Raw genomic sequence first — 16,992 nt, forward strand, 5'->3', positions numbered from 1 at the left:
GCATTAGGAGACAAGGGGACTAAACTTGGAGCTGTGCTAAACTTTAAGCTTGCGGAGCTCATGGCGCTAATGGGAACACCAAATATTTTGCACATCTTTCCGATGCTTTCATGGTTTAATTCAAGGTATAGAAAGGAGAACAAAGAAGATCTCTCTATGGTTTAAATATATTATAAGTTCTACTGCTGAAAGTGTAGAAACAAAGTCTGTTGTTAAAGGTGAAGAAGAAGCAGCAGGGAACAATACTGAAGGAGGTAATAAGGACTTCTTGCAGTTACTCTTGGAACTTCAAGAAAATGAAGACAATGCTTTCATTAGCTTGATCCATTAAGGCCCTGCGCTTGGTGTTTGGAATCACTAAGAAAAAGCGCCTCCGGTTGCCATTCCAACACCAAGACCTCCCAATTCAAACTACTGTTTACATTCTATTGGAAGATTTTCTTTTCTTTTCTGAGCTATTTATATGCAAAATTTATTTCAACGATGAGACAGCTTGCTTAAGCAAATGAAACTGCCCAATAATTCATTTTTTCTAAAATAGGACTTCTAACATTCAACAGACATTTTCACAAGCACCTGCAAGGCACAATCTAAACGTCTAAACCCAACCTCCAAAGGGCCAAAAAAAAAAAAAAAAAACAGTACATTACATAAGATTTCCAAAATGATCCATTACATATCAACATCTCAAAAGCAAACCCTAACAACAAAAACAACCCATTAAAATATTTACATGTGTCATATTATTATTCAAGCCCTCTCGCCTCTGATTCTCCTTGCAAGCTGGATATCTTTAGGCATGATGGTGACCCTCTTAGCGTGAATAGCACAGAGATTGGTGTCTTCAAAGAGACCCACCAGATAAGCCTCGGCAGCTTCTTGAAGAGCCGCGACAGCGCTGCTTTGGAACCTCAGATCGGTCTTAAAGTCCTGAGCGATTTCCCTAACGAGCCTCTGGAACGGAAGCTTCCTTATCAGAAGCTCAGTGCTCTTCTGGTACTTCCTGATCTCTCTCAAAGCCACTGTTCCCGGCCTGAAACGGTGTGGTTTCTTCACTCCTCCCGTCGCCGGAGCAGACTTCCGAGCTGCCTTGGTGGCCAGCTGCTTACGTGGTGCCTTTCCTCCAGTGGACTTCCTTGCTGTCTGCTTCGTGCGGGCCATTTTGTGAAAGTGTTTGTTTCTCCAGCACCAAGAGGGAAAACTTTAAAGTGATGGCGATGTGGCGATGGAAGACAGGTTTGGGGGATGGTGATTTATACAAGACAATCAGGTGAGGCGTTTGTTTCTGTGAGTTCTGAATCTGGACCGTTCTTTTTTTCTACTGGAGTAATCTACGGTGAATATTGATGATCCGAATAAAATAGAAGCAACCAATGGGATTGTTTTCTGAAAGTAGATTAGTGGCCGTAGATTTTAATAGAAGATGGACGGTTATAAATCTTTAATAGGTGAGTGGTGTGGATTGGGATCCCCGTGCTTCCAGTCAACTGACCGATAAAGATTTAGCTTGAAGAGGGAGATGGAGAACTTGTAATTTGATTACGAGTTCACCTGCAAATCATAGCTTGAAGAGTAAATTTTATCCAAAATTCAGTTTCAATCTAACCTAATCGCGTTTCGATCAATCCCATAATCCCATCTGGTAAAGTAAATATAATTTTAAGGGTTGTGATTATTTCATTATTATTGCTAGAAAGATACGAGGGTCTGTATTTCACAGCCTCCACAATGAAATTATTAAACTTTTTTAACTTTTTAATTATTTGATGATGTCCACGCCGTGGATAGTTTGTTTTACTAGAAACAAGAGTAATGGACTACCAAAACATAACAAGGTTTTTAAAGATTTGGATATTCATCATATTTGCCAAAATTGGTTGGAGATAAAATAGTTGTACCTTAAATTATTTCCTAACTATTCACTTGCAAGCAAGCAATTTCGCATTCTCTATATCGATACTTTGGAGCTTGTACCTCTTGTGCCAACTAGAACGAAAAAATTGCAAGAAGTATTTGTGTGGCTCGTGTGCATTATTTTAGTATAGTGAGGTGGTATGTTCAGTCAAGAAAGATATGACATTTTAATAAGTTTAGTAGATCTTATTGTGTGACCCACTACAACTATCAAAATAAAATTCTTATGAATCCGATGCACTACTTTAGATAAATCACGCTCAACTCACATAAATTTTAATTTTCTCTAAAAAATACATTTGAATATAAATTTTACTCTTGATAAAAGTCAATCAACAGTCTTGCGGTGGACTAGGCTCAAATTAATGCCAAGTGTTAGAGCTATCAAAATCAAGAGAGACTATTGTTTGCGTCTTCAGAAAATATGTATATGTTTAGACACATGAAGAAGAAATCACTCGATGCATAAATTAAGCGAGAAAGAGTCTTTGATAAAGAAAGCAATCTTTTGTACTTGGCAAATATTGAAGGAGTCTGGCATCTTTTTTTTTTTTTTTTTTGAATTCTGTTATACAGAAATTCTTATTCCCTCTCTAATATTCGAAGGATGCCTACTCCACTCACATTTCGTAAGGGAGAGACTGTCTACACTCAATTAGTTGATAATTGAAGAAGAACGGAAACTAACCTCTATAATACTCTTATGGAGGCTCGAACCCTTGCACTCAACATTATAAATATAATGATTCTCTCATTGGACCAAAGGCCCATTGGTTGAAGTCTGACATCTTTAGTTAAAGGCACGTACTTAATTCTTGGCAATAAACTTCAATTTTTTGTGGTATTGTCGATTGAACAAGGAAAGGCATACAAAAGCCCATGTCCAAATATAACAAGTAAATAGTGTGTGAGAGGAACAATCGGCTTAGACTATTGCAACACGTTTGAAGCCTAGAGGGCATCGCTTTAATTTCCACTAAGGACTATGATTCTCTATCCAAATTTTACTATAATTTAATATCATGCAATTTTTTAATATCATGCAATTTTTTTTTTTTGAAATTGATTAAGCATCAGGTTACTGATTACATATAGATATTTACAAATGACAACATATCATTGTACTGATATTTACAATCAGATATATATATATATATATATATATATATATATATATATATATATATATATATATATATATACATTTTTATTCTATGAAGTACACGCCCAGCCAAATACCCTTCAAGGGAAAGGGATGTCTCTATTTCACTCGCATTTCGCAAGGGAGAAAGACGTTATAAGCAATCTCCACACAATTATAATTAATTGAGGGAGTTTGAGCTCTTGAGGACTCGAACCATTGCCCTCATAGTCATGCTTGACTTTAAGGACAATGGTTCACCACCAGGCCAAAACCCCAAATGACTAATATCATGCAATTGAAATAATATTACTACCAACTATAAATAGCGTTCATGCTATTGAATCTTCACATCACTTCACACCTTCACTTCTTTGCTTTCAATTAAAATGGCCAAGCACATTTTGGTAATGAGTTTACTGGCCATAACTCCTTGTACGTGCTCATCTTGCAGCTGCTTTTGAGCCTAGTCCTCATCGGCCAGGGTTAATGGCTATGCCTGCGTGGACCCAAAACTCGCTCAGGCTAACCATTTTTCATTCAGCGGACTGCATGTAGCAGGCAACACATCAAAACCACCTGGCTCTAGGGTAACACCAGTCGCAGCGGCACAATTACCTGGACTTAACACTCTTGGCATTTCGTTTGGTTCGTATTGATTACGCACCATGGGGAGTGGTTCCTCCTCATGTTCACCCTCGTGCCACCGAGACTCTAACGATCATCGAAGGAAGCCTTGAGGTCGGGTTCGTAACATCAAATCCAGACAACAGGCTCTCATCACGAAGGTCCTTCGAAAGGGTGATGCGTTCGTTTTCCCTGTTGGACTTGTTCACTTTCAACGCAAGGTGATCGTGGAAATGTCTTTTCAATCTCTGGTTTAAGCAGCCAGAATCCTAGAGTCATCGCTATAGCTAATGCCGTTTTGGGATCTAGTTCTGCCATTGCCGATGAATTGTCAAGGCCTTTCAGGTTGACAAGTCTGTTGTTGGTCAACCTCAAGCAATATTTTAGATTATGCATCTTAAATTGATTCCCTGTAAACGAGATTTGAAAAATCTGTGCGCATCGTATGTGTTGCATTTTTACTCATGATAGATATCTTAGGAGTACTATTTGTCACCCAAAGAAAAGAAGAATAAAAATACGTAAGAAGAAAGAATATCACTCCATATTACAAAGGTCTAATTACATATACATTGATACAAGTACTAACAGACAATTTTATTTTATTTCGCAAAACACACTCTATTCAGAATAGTGCTATACCTTCTATTCTTAAATTCTTAAATCTGCCTAAGTGAAAAAATTAGCTAGGATTCAAAAGCAAAGACAACGCCTACTTAAAATATTTCTATTTATACAGCAATAATCACAGAGTGAATTAACATGACAAGAATTTAAATCACACCCAGTTGTTTTTAAGTGCAAAATCATGGAATCTAAAAGATACCTCCCCAGCTGTGTCGCGCTCAAGCTTGCGCTCTCTATTGTTTCTTATTTCATTGTCATTTGGAACTTCAGCTGGCAGAGGTTGTATCTGATTCTCATTAGGTTGACGTGCCAATCGAACTTCAGAGGGTAATGGCATTGTAGGCAGGGAGGCAGCCCTTAATCGAGTGCTGCTCCCGCTTGTTGAAGCCAGTGCTTGGTCCCATAAGAACACATGTAAGAGAATAGGAACTTTGGCATGCCGGTGCAATGAGAGCTTCTGGCTGAGAGAAACTGTGTCGAAACATCTAACTGCTCCTGTTGAGGAAACTATCCATGGAAGAACTTTTTGGTTTGACACTCTGGAGACTACCAGCAGCTTAGAAGCACTTACTGCTTCTTTGTAAAGAATGCTGAGCCCTGACCTTGTAGAAGGTATATTTTCGTCATCATCAATAACCGTGGAAATGTAGATAAATCCCTGTCAACGAACAAGAATGGTAAACAAAAACCTTCAAAATGATTAATAAAGTGCAGTGAGAAATTGGAGAATCAAATAGCGTACCTCTTCAGTGCGACTAATGGCAAACCCAAGCTTGGAATCACCTTCCTTTAGTTTGATCTCAATTGCTAACTCTCCCCCAACTGGAGCATACCAAAGCCGAACAGCTCTAACGACACCGAGGTCAACGCCATGATAATCCTCAAAGCCATACAGACTGGCATTTGCAACATTAGACAAGTCAGATAATGACCCCGAATTAACAGTGGAGGAGGCTGTCTCTCCAGAGATCTGTTCCAGACAAAAAGAAGTTTGAAAATATAAATTTCACTTGTTCCTCATGTAGATTTCGTAGGCTAAATAGTTACTCTCAGATGCAAATGGTCAGAAATAAGAAGAGAACACTTGGAAAAAATATATGTTTGGACATCAATGCCATGTAAGCACAATGGAGACACTCCTCTTCTGAATATAAATTTTCTAAATTAGCATTAAAAGCAGTTTTAGAGAAGTTGAGTACATCTGACAATCTACAAGGACCCAATCAAACAAGTTCAATAGCTGAGCAGCCTGAGCTTCGTGGAGGCTACGGAATTTACCTTGGTAAGCAGGGACTCTGTCTGGATGTTCATGAAAACAATCGGAACCCCAGTGGCCTGAGACGCATTGAGCCAGGCATTTGCCCGGGCAAGAGTGTCTTCCACATCATTGTAGCGAGAAGCCACTACATCCGAAGCTTTTGGAAGGAGAAGCATAGAAAGAAAGCAGCTTGAATTGGGAACAGATAGAACCTCCTGCTTCCTCCTTTCCCAAGGATACGAGACATATCCTTCTTGAAGCCTAGCCCTAGCTAATGCACTTACAATCCTGGAGCTCCTTGAAGCTGAAGATTACAATTCTTTATTTCACATTGAAGCTTTGAAGATAAAACACAAAGCATAAAATATCTTGATTCTAGCAGAATCAATCAGTAAATAAACTGCTCACTGAATATTTATAAAACTCTTGAAAGCCATAATGATTAACATAAAACAAACTGAAACAAAATATCATGTAAAACAAATCTCGATATCTTAACCTATACAAATTTCTAAAGAAACACAAACCAATTTAAAATTTTGATCTGCTCTCCAGGTTACCACTTTGTGCAACTATACAAAATGCAAAAGAGATTCACCTTACGAGAAAACAATTCTGGAAGTAACTGCATCACATGATGATACAAAGGTTTTTAACACTGATTTTTATTTAAAATTTTAAACTCAGAGAGAGGAAAAGCTATTATGGTTGCACTCTTGGCTCTTGGGATAGACATGGACAATAAAATACAGATGAACGGATGATTTTACAACATATCTTCAAGCAAGCCATTGCCATCTTATTACATCCATATTAGTTTTTCCATTATTCAATAATATGATTGGTATTGATAAGTAGATGCCGTGTCGCTGTAGATAAATAGGCAAAAGAATCAGCCATATTTTTCACTAAAGATGGCATGTTCACACTACAGGTAATACCATGATACCATCTCAGTAAATGTAGTTTTTGGTTTACTAATTAGCATAACGTTATAAATTATTAAAAGATGTCACTTTCAAATTCATATTTCTATTAGAAAATGAGACATTTTGCTGTCTTGAAATACCTTTCTCATAGACTTTTGCGGCTTAGTCTTCTAGAAACATGCTCTAGGAAACCCTAGATCTTGCTGTTCCAAATTTCTACCCCATGTGTGAAAAGCCAAAGCCGCAATTCATGTCAGTTGACATGTTGGAAATTAGGTTAACTGAGTACCATTAATGTCTCATCAACTAAGCCATCATTCATGCCAAATTCTAAAAAGGAAACACATGATATCACGCAGACCGCCGTAGGTCAAGATGCAAAGCATTCAAGTGAAGAAAACAAAATTCATGAACCAGGTTATGACAATGATTGAAAACTTTTTGTAATGGACCGCAAAGTTTTCACCACACTTCTTAAATCTTTCTTCATTTCTAATTAAGTAAATACAAAAAATAAAAATAATAATATTTGTGATGATTATAACATAAAAATGTCATTATACTCTTCATGAATATCGCTTTTTTCTACAAAGGAAGCTCTAAAAATATCAAAGTCAAGATCATGCTAATTGCCCAGTGATGGTGGAAACATGGTACATTCAATGCCCATGTCATAAAGCACTTCTCCAAGCCGTGATACTATTATTTCAAAAGTTCCATCATTAATATGCGTGACTTGTCAATAAGGTCTGCAAGCCTCACATACCGAGGAATCATGTGCAATTCAAAGAGACAAATCATCTTTATACACATATATATTATAACAGGAAAATTGAGTAAACTATATAAAAATTAAATTGGATAAAATTAATCACTTTCATAAGAATTGACGAAGCAGAATTGTAAAGATAGAGAAAACAAGTCTCTGAATAAAAAATTTATTGAATAATTGAGTTTGAAAAGTCCCTCAAATAATGACAATGTCTCTCTATTTAAAATAGAGAAAATTTACTCCCCTAAGTTAACTTTAAAATGGGAAACTAAATCTTAAAATTCCTAAAAGAAAAGATACTTTACTAAGTTAACTCGATCTCATACATTAATTGACCTTAATAAAAATAAAAAATTTTAAAATAATAAAATACCATAATTGACTCTAATTAAAATAAAAAGTCCTAAAATAATAGAATCCCAGAATCTTAAAATTTCTAAAATAACTCCCTACATTAAGAATTTTTAGAAATTAATAGAAATAGCCTGCAAATAAAGCATGTTTACAAAAATAGCCCACCAACTATTTTTCAAACTATAGGAGTTAAAAATAAGCATTTTGAATGCAAAGACCCCCAAGTAATCTATTGCTTTGGGTGGGCAGTGACGTGTCGACAGCTCATTGTTTAAGCGCTCAACCAGGCTAATGTGATAAATTACTTTAAATTATTTAGATGGAAAATGTAAACAACAACAATAAGTTCTCTCAAACATGTTATGATTTTAGGTTATTTTCGTAAATATTCCTAAGAATTTTAAAGAAATTAACAACGAAAAAATAGTAAACACCAATGGGATTGATATTCGCACGTGTACTTGAAAAAAAAAAAACATACTCGAAAAAGTAATGGAATCGAAAAGTTAAAGAGTCATGGAAAAGTCAAAAAACGAACAAAACGCGGTCACAAGCACTGAAACACGACAGAAGCAAATGAGCAAAACGGACTCACCTAGCAGCTCGAGGCAGTCGGCCTCGGTCCGATCAGTGAACCCGGCGGCGTAATTCGGATCCGTAATGGACCTCAGCATGTAACAGTTCCTCCTCCCGCCCGACTCCGGCACGATGCACGCCTGCAGCTCGGCGAACTCTTCGGCGCCTCGCCTCACCCGGACCAGAATCGACGTCTCCTTGTTCTTGAACGAGCCGTGCAGAATCTTCTGAACTCCGCTCCTCCCGTTCTTGAACGGCGCCTTGTACGTCCGACACGAGCCGGATCCCGATCCTAAACCCGAGCCGCCTCCTATCGTGAATTCCTCGACGATGTCGCCCGTCTGGAGCATGTCGGCCGTCCATTCGTCGGCTTTTGAGGTGCCCTTGAGGCAGTCGATTGACAGAACGGTGTAGGATTTGGGGTCCCGCGTTGGAGAATCAGATTGTTGCTGTTGGGTTTTATCCATGGATGGTCGGGTCGGGTCGTGGATTCAGAGCATTTGCTAACTGAATTTTGGCGCAAAGGATTTGAGAGAGAGAGACGATAGCGCGAGAGAGAGAGCGAGATGGCTTTTGAGTTATTTGTCAGTTGGGGGGTTTTAATGCAAGAGGCGGCAAGGGGCAACAAGTGGAAGCGAGATTAAAAAATTTCGTTTCTGATTAATTTTCGAGGAATTTGCAGATATTTAACTTGGAGAAGAAAATTTGGAATGTAAGAAATTAATAATCGGGGAGTTTTGACTTTTACATGGGTTGATGCTGATTGGAGGCCTTGGTTGACAAGTTCAATTCATGATTTAATTATTATCGTAAATACAGTACGAACCCAATAAAATTGGTGCTCGATTAATTGATAACTTGATTAAGTAATAAGTTTTGTTGTTAAGACTTGATGCTAACGTTTCTAAATTATTTTTTGATCAATTAATGATTTTTTTTCTTAGTTTGAAGAATATTTGTTGAATTGTGTTTCATATTGGTTAGTAAAAAAGAGTTTTTTTTTAATAAATAATAAAAAAGAGTTAGTTGGGTTGATAAAAAGAATAGATCTTTCCTCTTAATAAGTTAGTATTTTAAGTTGAATGTTAATAAATCCAAATCAGCCCCCAAAGATCTATTTATATAGATATCATCATCTACATCTAGAAAGTTGTATGCTTTGAAAGAAGCTTGTTCGGTTTGGGAAGAAGTTTTGATCAATCAAAAAGATGAACTCCTATGTTGAGTTATCTCCTATGTTAATTAGCAAAACGAAGTTAGATTCATAAATTGTATAACTCATTCCACCCAATACACTTTGAGTTAAATAACCTCAACCGTATTAATAAAACCAAGGTTATGTTGTATTGATATTTTAATTTGATATTCATTAATAATGTGCAACAAACAAATGTATTTTTGGAGTAATATTATATTACAAGCAGCCGTGGATTTGTGGAGGTCTTGCTTGGGTAAATCAATGAAGATATATTTGAATTCAAAATGAGACCGTAAAAGAAAATTTACTCAATTCTATTGACTGAATTGAACCTTGGAAACGACATTCTATCTTATTTTTTTGGTTATTTTGATAAACTGATATCTCGATTAAATAATACGATTTGTCAATAGAAATAAATTACAATTCAATAAATTAAAATTGTTTTAATTAATAACTTTTTCTTCATCATACAGTATTGATTTATCAATTAGATTTGTATATTGCAAGTGTTACTTAAAAAAGAATTAAGAGTAACACTAAATCATGTCCGAGTATTAAAAGAATAAATTTATGAGTCTGTGATGCTGTCGTCAATTATATAAATAAATAATTATTTATTTTCTAATGAGCGGCATCAGAAGTTTCTATGATTGGCTGAGGTTGACCGACGAGGATTGTTGGGTGTGACACGCGCCTTAAGTGAGAGAGATTAAGCAACAAGATCGAACCATTGGCTTGGGAGTGCCGTTTTCAGGCGACGCGTGGGTGACGGTTACTTCTCACCAAACTTTCCCTGCATTGAAGGAAATCATTCGATAAATAAAATAATGGAAAATTAACATCAATCACAATTAGAGGTCTTAATTAATTAATTAATTGAATAATAGTCAAATCCTTTCTATTCTTCACCAAAGTGGAAATTCATTTAGTGATAGATGATTAATGAATAAAAAAAATTATTATATTTTTAAAAGAGATATATTAGTCCTTTTTAAAGTAAAAATATAAATTAATTATTTAGCTCATTAATTTTTTAAGATTTAAACTCAAACTATCGTACAAAATACTTGTTTGAAAACTATTTGATCAGGTCTTTAAGAGTAATAAGAAAAGATTGTTGAATGAATATTATTAAAAGGGTTTGACTATATTAGAGTTCACCTACAGTGGAGCACGAATCTCAACCACACACGCAAAATAATAAATAATAAATAATGAGTTATAATGAACTTTTTACTATTTATCATTTTATGTGTGTAGGCTGAGATTCGTGCTCTACCGTAGGTGAACTCCAACGTAGCCATAGTTTTATTAAAAATTTTGTTATTGTATTAAGTATTATGCATCAAAATCATCACAAATGGTTTGGCAAAAGGGTAAAATGGTTCTTGCAGCTTGTGGTGCTGTGTTTACCGGACTCTCCCCAATCTGAAAAACATATCAATGTTGAATATTGCTACAAGCTACAAGATTCAATTCCAACATCAACTTTTGGTATATCTTTAGTCAATTCTGAATCAGTAAAACAATTCCCAAATTTATTTTATTATATGAAGCAAGTGATAAGACAATTCAACTATATAAGGACAGAATTATTTTTATTATCTTCCGAGCTTTGACGGGACTCAGTAATTGGGAAGAATTTTGACTACAAAGATTGCCAACATCATCAACTTCCAAAACAGTATTCAATTGAATTCTGTTCCTACTTTCTAGTTTCTACTACCCAAAAAGAGAGAGGGAGAGGGGAAAAAAAACAGGGACAGTTATGGCGGTGCCTAACTGCCCATTTTGGCTAATTACACTGCCATCCCTCTTATAGTCTTATTTGCTGCAAGTTGAACATATTAGAGACTTTAAACTTTTAACATATAAATCCTATATATTTCTATTATTTACACTTGTATCCTAGACCCCAGTTGATTATTATGAAATTTTTTTATATTATTATTTGGTCATGTGTTAATATTATTGGTAAATTAACTTTTTTATTACATATTTAAATTATTTATTGTAGATTATATAGATTTTATACAGAAACAAATGTCAATTTATTATTATTTTTTGAACACCCAACAATGAGCTACCAAAAACTCACATTGTTTATTGTTTATGATTAAAGTACTGTAACTTTTAATTACAACTGTTGTGGAAAAAAATTATAATTATAAAATAAAAGTTAATAATATATAATAAATATAATTTTTAAATAATAATTTTAATAAAATTATTAAAGATATAATATAATATATTTTTCACTATAGAAATATAAATCAAATTAACTTAATTTCCATGATACAAAAGTTGGTATTTATTAAGCACTTTAGTACTTTAATTTTTTAAGATACAGCTACCCAACCTCAATCTCAAATAAGGCCCTAGTTAACAATGGTTATGATATGTACTTGTAAAACTCGCTCCTCAAATGGTCAAACCATATGAGAATGACCCCATTTGGGTGAATCCAAAAGCAAATTGTGCGGCCCCAAGTCTAAAGCAGAGAAATTTTTACTATGTGACAGCATCAACAGAAGAACAAGCAACCAAAGATTCAAAATTGATCATTTTGATTTATATGAGGAAGCTGCCTCAAAATCTATTACATATAAAATCTGCAGAGCTGGAAATCTAACAACAATAATGATATTACATTCACAGCAGACCGGCTTAAACCTATTAGTATGTACCAGCTGCACCATAACTTTGACAACTTTCCTGCATTATCATTAAAAAACGAAAATGCAAAAGTAAATAAAAACAAAGTACAAGCTTCTGTAGACACCATATTCACTGAGTAACGATAACTGCATCATTTGGAGCCTATAATAACAAAAGAACTGGTACATGTATGAACTAATCTTATGTTCAAAGGTTTCAAATTCCTGTTAAAAGTAAAAAATTCTTAAGATGAAGGCAGAACATTTAGCAAAGATTATGAACTCAAAAATGATGAATACAGAAATTTAAATGCATTCCTTGCAGTGACAATTTGGTTTGGCTTTGAGACATTTCAAAAAATTTAAGAGATATAGGAGAATCTGAAGGTTCAAAAAGTCTTTGGTAAAGTTTGCTCAAAAAGAAAAATCTTGTTTTTGAAGATTCCATGCCATAAATCAACAGAAACTTATAAAGAATTAACATATAGAAACTTCTTCCAATAGAATCATAAAGCAGGAAGCAATCACAAATACACAAGACTTACTAAGCCCATCTTTTCGGTGGAGCTGCATCCTTTGATGCCGTCAGAGGTTGCCTTCTAGCCTTCTTGAATTCTCCTCTAACAGGAGACTGCTTCTGCCTCAGAGAAGAAGTTGTTCTGGACTTCTGATTTGTTGGTGTTTCTCGAAGAGGACTTGACTGAGGCTTTTTGGATCTGCCCATTGGCTTCAGCAAAGAACTTGAGACTTTTGGTGATACTGACCTCTGTCTACTTGTTGAGGCAAGTTGTCCCCTTCGAAGAGGGATGTCTTGAAATTTAGCCACGGGACTTTGAGGAGGGGAGTCTTGAAATTTAGCAGCTGAATTTCGAAGAGGGGTGTCTTGGAATTTCACTACTGGAACTACTGGTAGGTCAGTGGCTACTGCTCGGTCGCTGGCTACTATTTGCTTGATCGCTACAAGTCGGTTCTTGGAAGGGGAATCTGAATCTGAAGAAGAAGGGCTAGTAGTACTGTCCATATCATAAATAACATTATTTACCATGGCGGGAAGTTGCCAGCAGTTCGAGTCTGAGGCTGAGGTTGAGGCAGAGGAGGAAGATCTCTGTTGCCTTGTCAACTGCACTGCCTGTATTTGGTGACATGATTTTTCTAAGAGCTCATTAACGAATTTCATAACATTCAAGCTGTATACATGAAAGGTTCATGAATAGATGCTATTTCTTGAAATAGAAGACTGCAGAATGAGCTTCTCTTCCTAACACTGAGTTTGACAATTGATTTTATAAGAATTCACACTAATATTCACTTCAGCTTCCATTTAATTTCAACTGCTAATTCCCTTACCTCTACAAATGCATTCAGTAACACTGATTTCTCACCTTTTGTTCTAAGACCAACATGTCCTTCTTAAGTCTTGTGATTATAAAGTTCTTTCTACGTATGATGTCTTCCAACTCTGAGATCCTCTGTTATCAATAAAAAGAACTAAGTTAATCTTGGTCAGAAGAAAAAATCTAATATGAAATGAAGGGGATATAAATGAAAAACTACCTTTGAACCTCTGACATTAGTTGACTGAACTAAGGTGGTTAGCTCTTTTATGGTGGTGTCTTTCTCTTCACACTCCTTCCTTAGATTGCAGATATCTTGTTCTATTGAAAAGCTGCTCATCTGCACAAGAATTTGAAATCACAAAAATGAAAAGTTGTTGCAATGCTTAAGCATCATCACAGAATGGACAATAATTTGATCCTTAATTGGTACTTGAATAATCATTCAAAATGGAAACTTGCACATTTGTACTTCACAAGATTGATTCAATGAAATTCAAGAACCTATTTACTATAAGATCAAAGTTCAAATATTGATGGATATCGACTAGTCTATCTGAACTTCAATGAGAAATCCCAGGTGTAAACAAAGTTTTGGGATCTTCCATTACCTGGAATTCTGCAGTAGATATGCCACTTGATGATGCCCAGTCTGACAGGTCAGACATGCGGCGCTCCTCTTGTTCTGACTCAATTGCATGAATCATTTTATACGGCATCATCTCATCCCCACTGGAGTTTTTTCCAGCACAACTACCCTGCTACCAAATTAATAAGATAGTGAGAGTAAGTGTCTCATCTCAGATAACCTGTGTATGCAAGGCTAACATTCTACGGGACAATGAAGTTAAAATTTTACCGCGAACCCTGAAAGCTGGTTATGATGCTGATCACAGAGCCAACAACCACAATCAACAAAATTGATTTTGTCGCTGCCAAAAGTTTCGCTTTGGGCTGATTCTGCTTTCCCACTTAATGACATGTTGGCTATGATTCCTTGCTGGTCCTTAACGTAATACAACTGTTCACATAGGCTGTCAAGCTTCTGCTGCATGCTTGATAGCACCTGATCCTGGAAAAGCATTAGCAATGGTAAAACAAATTAAACCGGATCATAGCAGCTTCAATGTGAAAGATCACTAAGAATAATCAAAATGAAATGCAAACTATTTGTTAACGAATTGTCATACAATTCATCCAATTAACCGGGTCAAATATTGATACAAAAATACTTTATTGATTGAAAAATAATCTTCGCCAGCAAATCATATCAAATCTAACTAAGTTTATGTACAGTAAAATTCAAACGAATCAACATTACTTGATTACAAGTTAAACAGATAAACATTCAGGCGAATTAAATACATGGAGTTGCTAAAAGAAAAATAATTATATAAACATACAGTTGAATGTTATGTACAGGGAATTTATGGCAGAATTTTTTGAAAAAATTAAAAAAAAAAGTTATCAATTTTTTTATTTGAGGCAATTTAAAAACAAACCCATTAAAGCAGAAGAGTTAAAATCACAAACCCTAAACTCCACAGATTTTGTAAGCTGTGAAATGAGCCGATTCTTCTTCGACTCAGCAGCGGCGACGCCTATAACGGCAACAATCAGAAACCTCTGAATGGGAGAGAAGAGCTCCCAAGCCACGGCTTCCTCTCGGCTCAGCCCGCCCTTAACAGCGCGAGCTGAGCTGGCTTCCTCAGCGTTCATAAGCCGGCCTTCTAACGACACCCACGCCAGATTTCTTCTCGAGACCGGCTCGCTCGGCCTCGTGAAATTGCTCGAGAGCCGGCGAGGCGAAGGGGAAGGCATTGAACGGAATGCATTGAGAGAGACTAACGCTGGCGGCGGCGGCATCTGAGCCATTTGTGCAGCCGAGTGCGAGCCGGGGCCGAAGCCGGGGTCATTGTCGGCTTCGCGCATGAGAGGTTTTGAATTTTTAAAAGAGAGTAGTGAGAACAAAAGGAGGAGCGTGATTACAGGGACATTATTGAATTGAAATTGAATTTTTTTTTTTTTTTTTGGGTTTTGGAGAAATTTTATTTTGATCGGTGAGATTTGAATTGAATGAATAAGCGAGTTACTATTATTGTTTGTATTTAATTGAATTCTGTAAATTTGAATTTTTTCCATTCGAGAGGGAAAACGTCGAACTTGAAGCCACAAGGCACCCGAGTTGAACGTTGAAGGAGCATCTGGGCTTTTGACACGTGTCCGCTTTCTTTTCATTTGGCTTTATTTTTGTTAATACTTTTTGCTTTTGTAATCAAATTTCGAAATTTGAAATTATTTTTTTCCAAAAAAAATGATATGGTATTGGAGAATAGTGGATAGTGTATTGGATTAGATATGGTAATTAGTTTTAAACAAATCTTGTCTATATAGAATAATTCCACATCTATTTGTTGGCATTAAGTTAACTTCCAAATATCAACACTCAACAGATTTACTTTGAAATTTTTCAAGAACGTTAACAAAATTTATTAACTTTGAAAATCAACTTTATAGAATAATATCATTCTTTTTAAGTTGTAAATGATATTTTAATTATAACAATTTTGTAAAAAAAAATTAAATTTAAAAATCTACTAATAAATTCGTCAGAATTTCTTAGTTAACTCTTGTAATGGTATAGCCTAAAGTTTTTACACTTATAATAAACCGAATCTACTTCTAAATATTTAAAAAATAAATAAACAGTCATAATTCACATCGAGATATAAAATCTGAAATTAACAACTGTAAATAAAGGAAATACTGTAGTTATCTAAGTGGAAACTTCATAATTTTCATTTTACGATCTAAGTTGTCAGTTTAGAGCAACGACTCAAATATATATATCTTTAATTTTATTCTTTTGAATTAAATGTAATTAGACCCTTTTGGGCCCAACATACAATAATTTATCGAGCATCTTTATAATATAAGGGTACAAGTAAACTTTAAACTTTTCTTACAAAATGATGGGGTAGGCGACAAACGTGCAATTAGTTGGAACTCAGCACCCACTTATATATTCACACAAAACATGTTCCTCATATTTATATATCCTTAATTTTGTTAAAATATCACTCGAATTGGATGGACTTAAAGATGTGTTTGGGTTAACGATGGACTTGGATTCCAATGGTGGCCTGAAGCCTAGTAAACAAAGTAAGAGAAGTTGTGATATTTGACCCCTTAGTTACATCTCACCAGTTCCCACGAATCATTTTTATATTAATACTTATTATTATTTTATGAAATGACTTTAAAGAGTAAATAGTTTTTAGGTTCGCCCACATAATAATTCCTATTAATATCTAATTTAGCTATTTAATTTCTTAAACCCTAATTTATTTAACTTTTTAAATGATTATCTCTTCTTCAATAATGTACGCTTTAATTTTATAATTATGGAAGAAATTAAATTTTAGTACTAAATAGAAGATGATGAAAAAGTATCAAATATTTTTTAATGGTTATAACAACTATGGATAAAACCTTTAAAAAAAAGAGAGAGAGGTTATAATGATTATGAGTTTTTTTTTTCTTTTTTTGAAATAAATTTTGTAAGTTTTATATGGTAGGTACTTAGAAAAAAGATAAAAATT

At 35.1% G+C, this 16,992-nt stretch overlaps 3 protein-coding genes and 1 pseudogene across 4 annotated transcripts; 1 reads left to right on the top strand and 3 right to left on the bottom strand.

Moving 5' to 3' along the window:
- Positions 1 to 497: 497 nt before the first annotated feature.
- LOC18053385 (histone H3.2) lies at positions 498 to 1,222 on the bottom strand. The gene has a single exon (XM_006445964.2). It carries the CDS (start codon positions 1,159 to 1,161, stop codon positions 751 to 753), a length of 411 nt encoding a protein of 136 aa, XP_006446027.1. The 5' UTR covers positions 1,162 to 1,222; the 3' UTR covers positions 498 to 750.
- On the top strand, positions 1,212 to 4,115 carry LOC112100837 (annotated as a pseudogene).
- A 70-nt stretch (positions 4,116 to 4,185) lies between these two features.
- Positions 4,186 to 8,975, bottom strand: LOC18053386. The gene is made up of 4 exons (XM_006445965.2): positions 8,218 to 8,975; positions 5,588 to 5,871; positions 5,052 to 5,279; positions 4,186 to 4,967 (listed from the first exon to the last, which is right to left on the bottom strand). Exons 1-4 carry the CDS (start codon positions 8,663 to 8,665, stop codon positions 4,461 to 4,463), a joined length of 1,467 nt encoding a protein of 488 aa, XP_006446028.1. The 5' UTR covers positions 8,666 to 8,975; the 3' UTR covers positions 4,186 to 4,460.
- Positions 8,976 to 11,988: 3,013 nt separating this feature from the next.
- LOC18053387 lies at positions 11,989 to 15,447 on the bottom strand. 2 transcript variants are annotated; one of them, XM_006445966.2, is made up of 7 exons: positions 14,924 to 15,447; positions 14,250 to 14,462; positions 14,002 to 14,148; positions 13,611 to 13,730; positions 13,439 to 13,525; positions 12,602 to 13,185; positions 11,989 to 12,114 (listed from the first exon to the last, which is right to left on the bottom strand). In XM_006445966.2, coding segments are annotated over exons 1-7 (1,551 nt in total). In that variant the 5' UTR covers positions 15,323 to 15,447; the 3' UTR covers positions 11,989 to 12,113. The 2 variants fall into 2 exon arrangements, with proteins under 2 accessions (XP_006446029.1, XP_006446030.1); XM_006445967.2 differs by having other exon boundaries at positions 14,002 to 14,151; positions 14,924 to 15,412.
- Positions 15,448 to 16,992: the final 1,545 nt, after the last annotated feature.

Source organism: Citrus clementina, unplaced genomic scaffold (genome assembly GCF_000493195.1).
Source record: "Citrus clementina cultivar Clemenules unplaced genomic scaffold, Citrus_clementina_v1.0 scaffold_2, whole genome shotgun sequence".
Taxonomy (NCBI): Eukaryota; Viridiplantae; Streptophyta; class Magnoliopsida; order Sapindales; family Rutaceae; genus Citrus; species Citrus x clementina.

What these genes read in the sequence shown, in the direction of transcription:
- LOC18053387 (XM_006445967.2), bottom strand. Translation starts at nt 15,322, where the DNA reads ATGCGCGAAGCCGACAATGACCCCGGCTTCGGCCCCGGCTCGCACTCG. An exon ending in ACCAGCTTTCAGGGTTCGCG is followed by an intron (nt 14,152 to 14,249) that starts GTAAAATTTTAA and finishes TTAATTTGGTAG; the next exon opens with CAGGGTAGTTGTGCTGGAAA. An exon ending in CTAATGTCAGAGGTTCAAAG is followed by an intron (nt 13,526 to 13,610) that starts GTAGTTTTTCAT and finishes TATTGATAACAG; the next exon opens with AGGATCTCAGAGTTGGAAGA.
- LOC18053386 (XM_006445965.2), bottom strand. Translation starts at nt 8,665, where the DNA reads ATGGATAAAACCCAACAGCAACAATCTGATTCTCCAACGCGGGACCCC. An exon ending in CAGAGTCCCTGCTTACCAAG is followed by an intron (nt 5,280 to 5,587) that starts GTAAATTCCGTA and finishes TGTCTGGAACAG; the next exon opens with ATCTCTGGAGAGACAGCCTC. An exon ending in CCATTAGTCGCACTGAAGAG is followed by an intron (nt 4,968 to 5,051) that starts GTACGCTATTTG and finishes GTTCGTTGACAG; the next exon opens with GGATTTATCTACATTTCCAC.
- LOC18053385 (XM_006445964.2), bottom strand. Translation starts at nt 1,161, where the DNA reads ATGGCCCGCACGAAGCAGACAGCAAGGAAGTCCACTGGAGGAAAGGCA.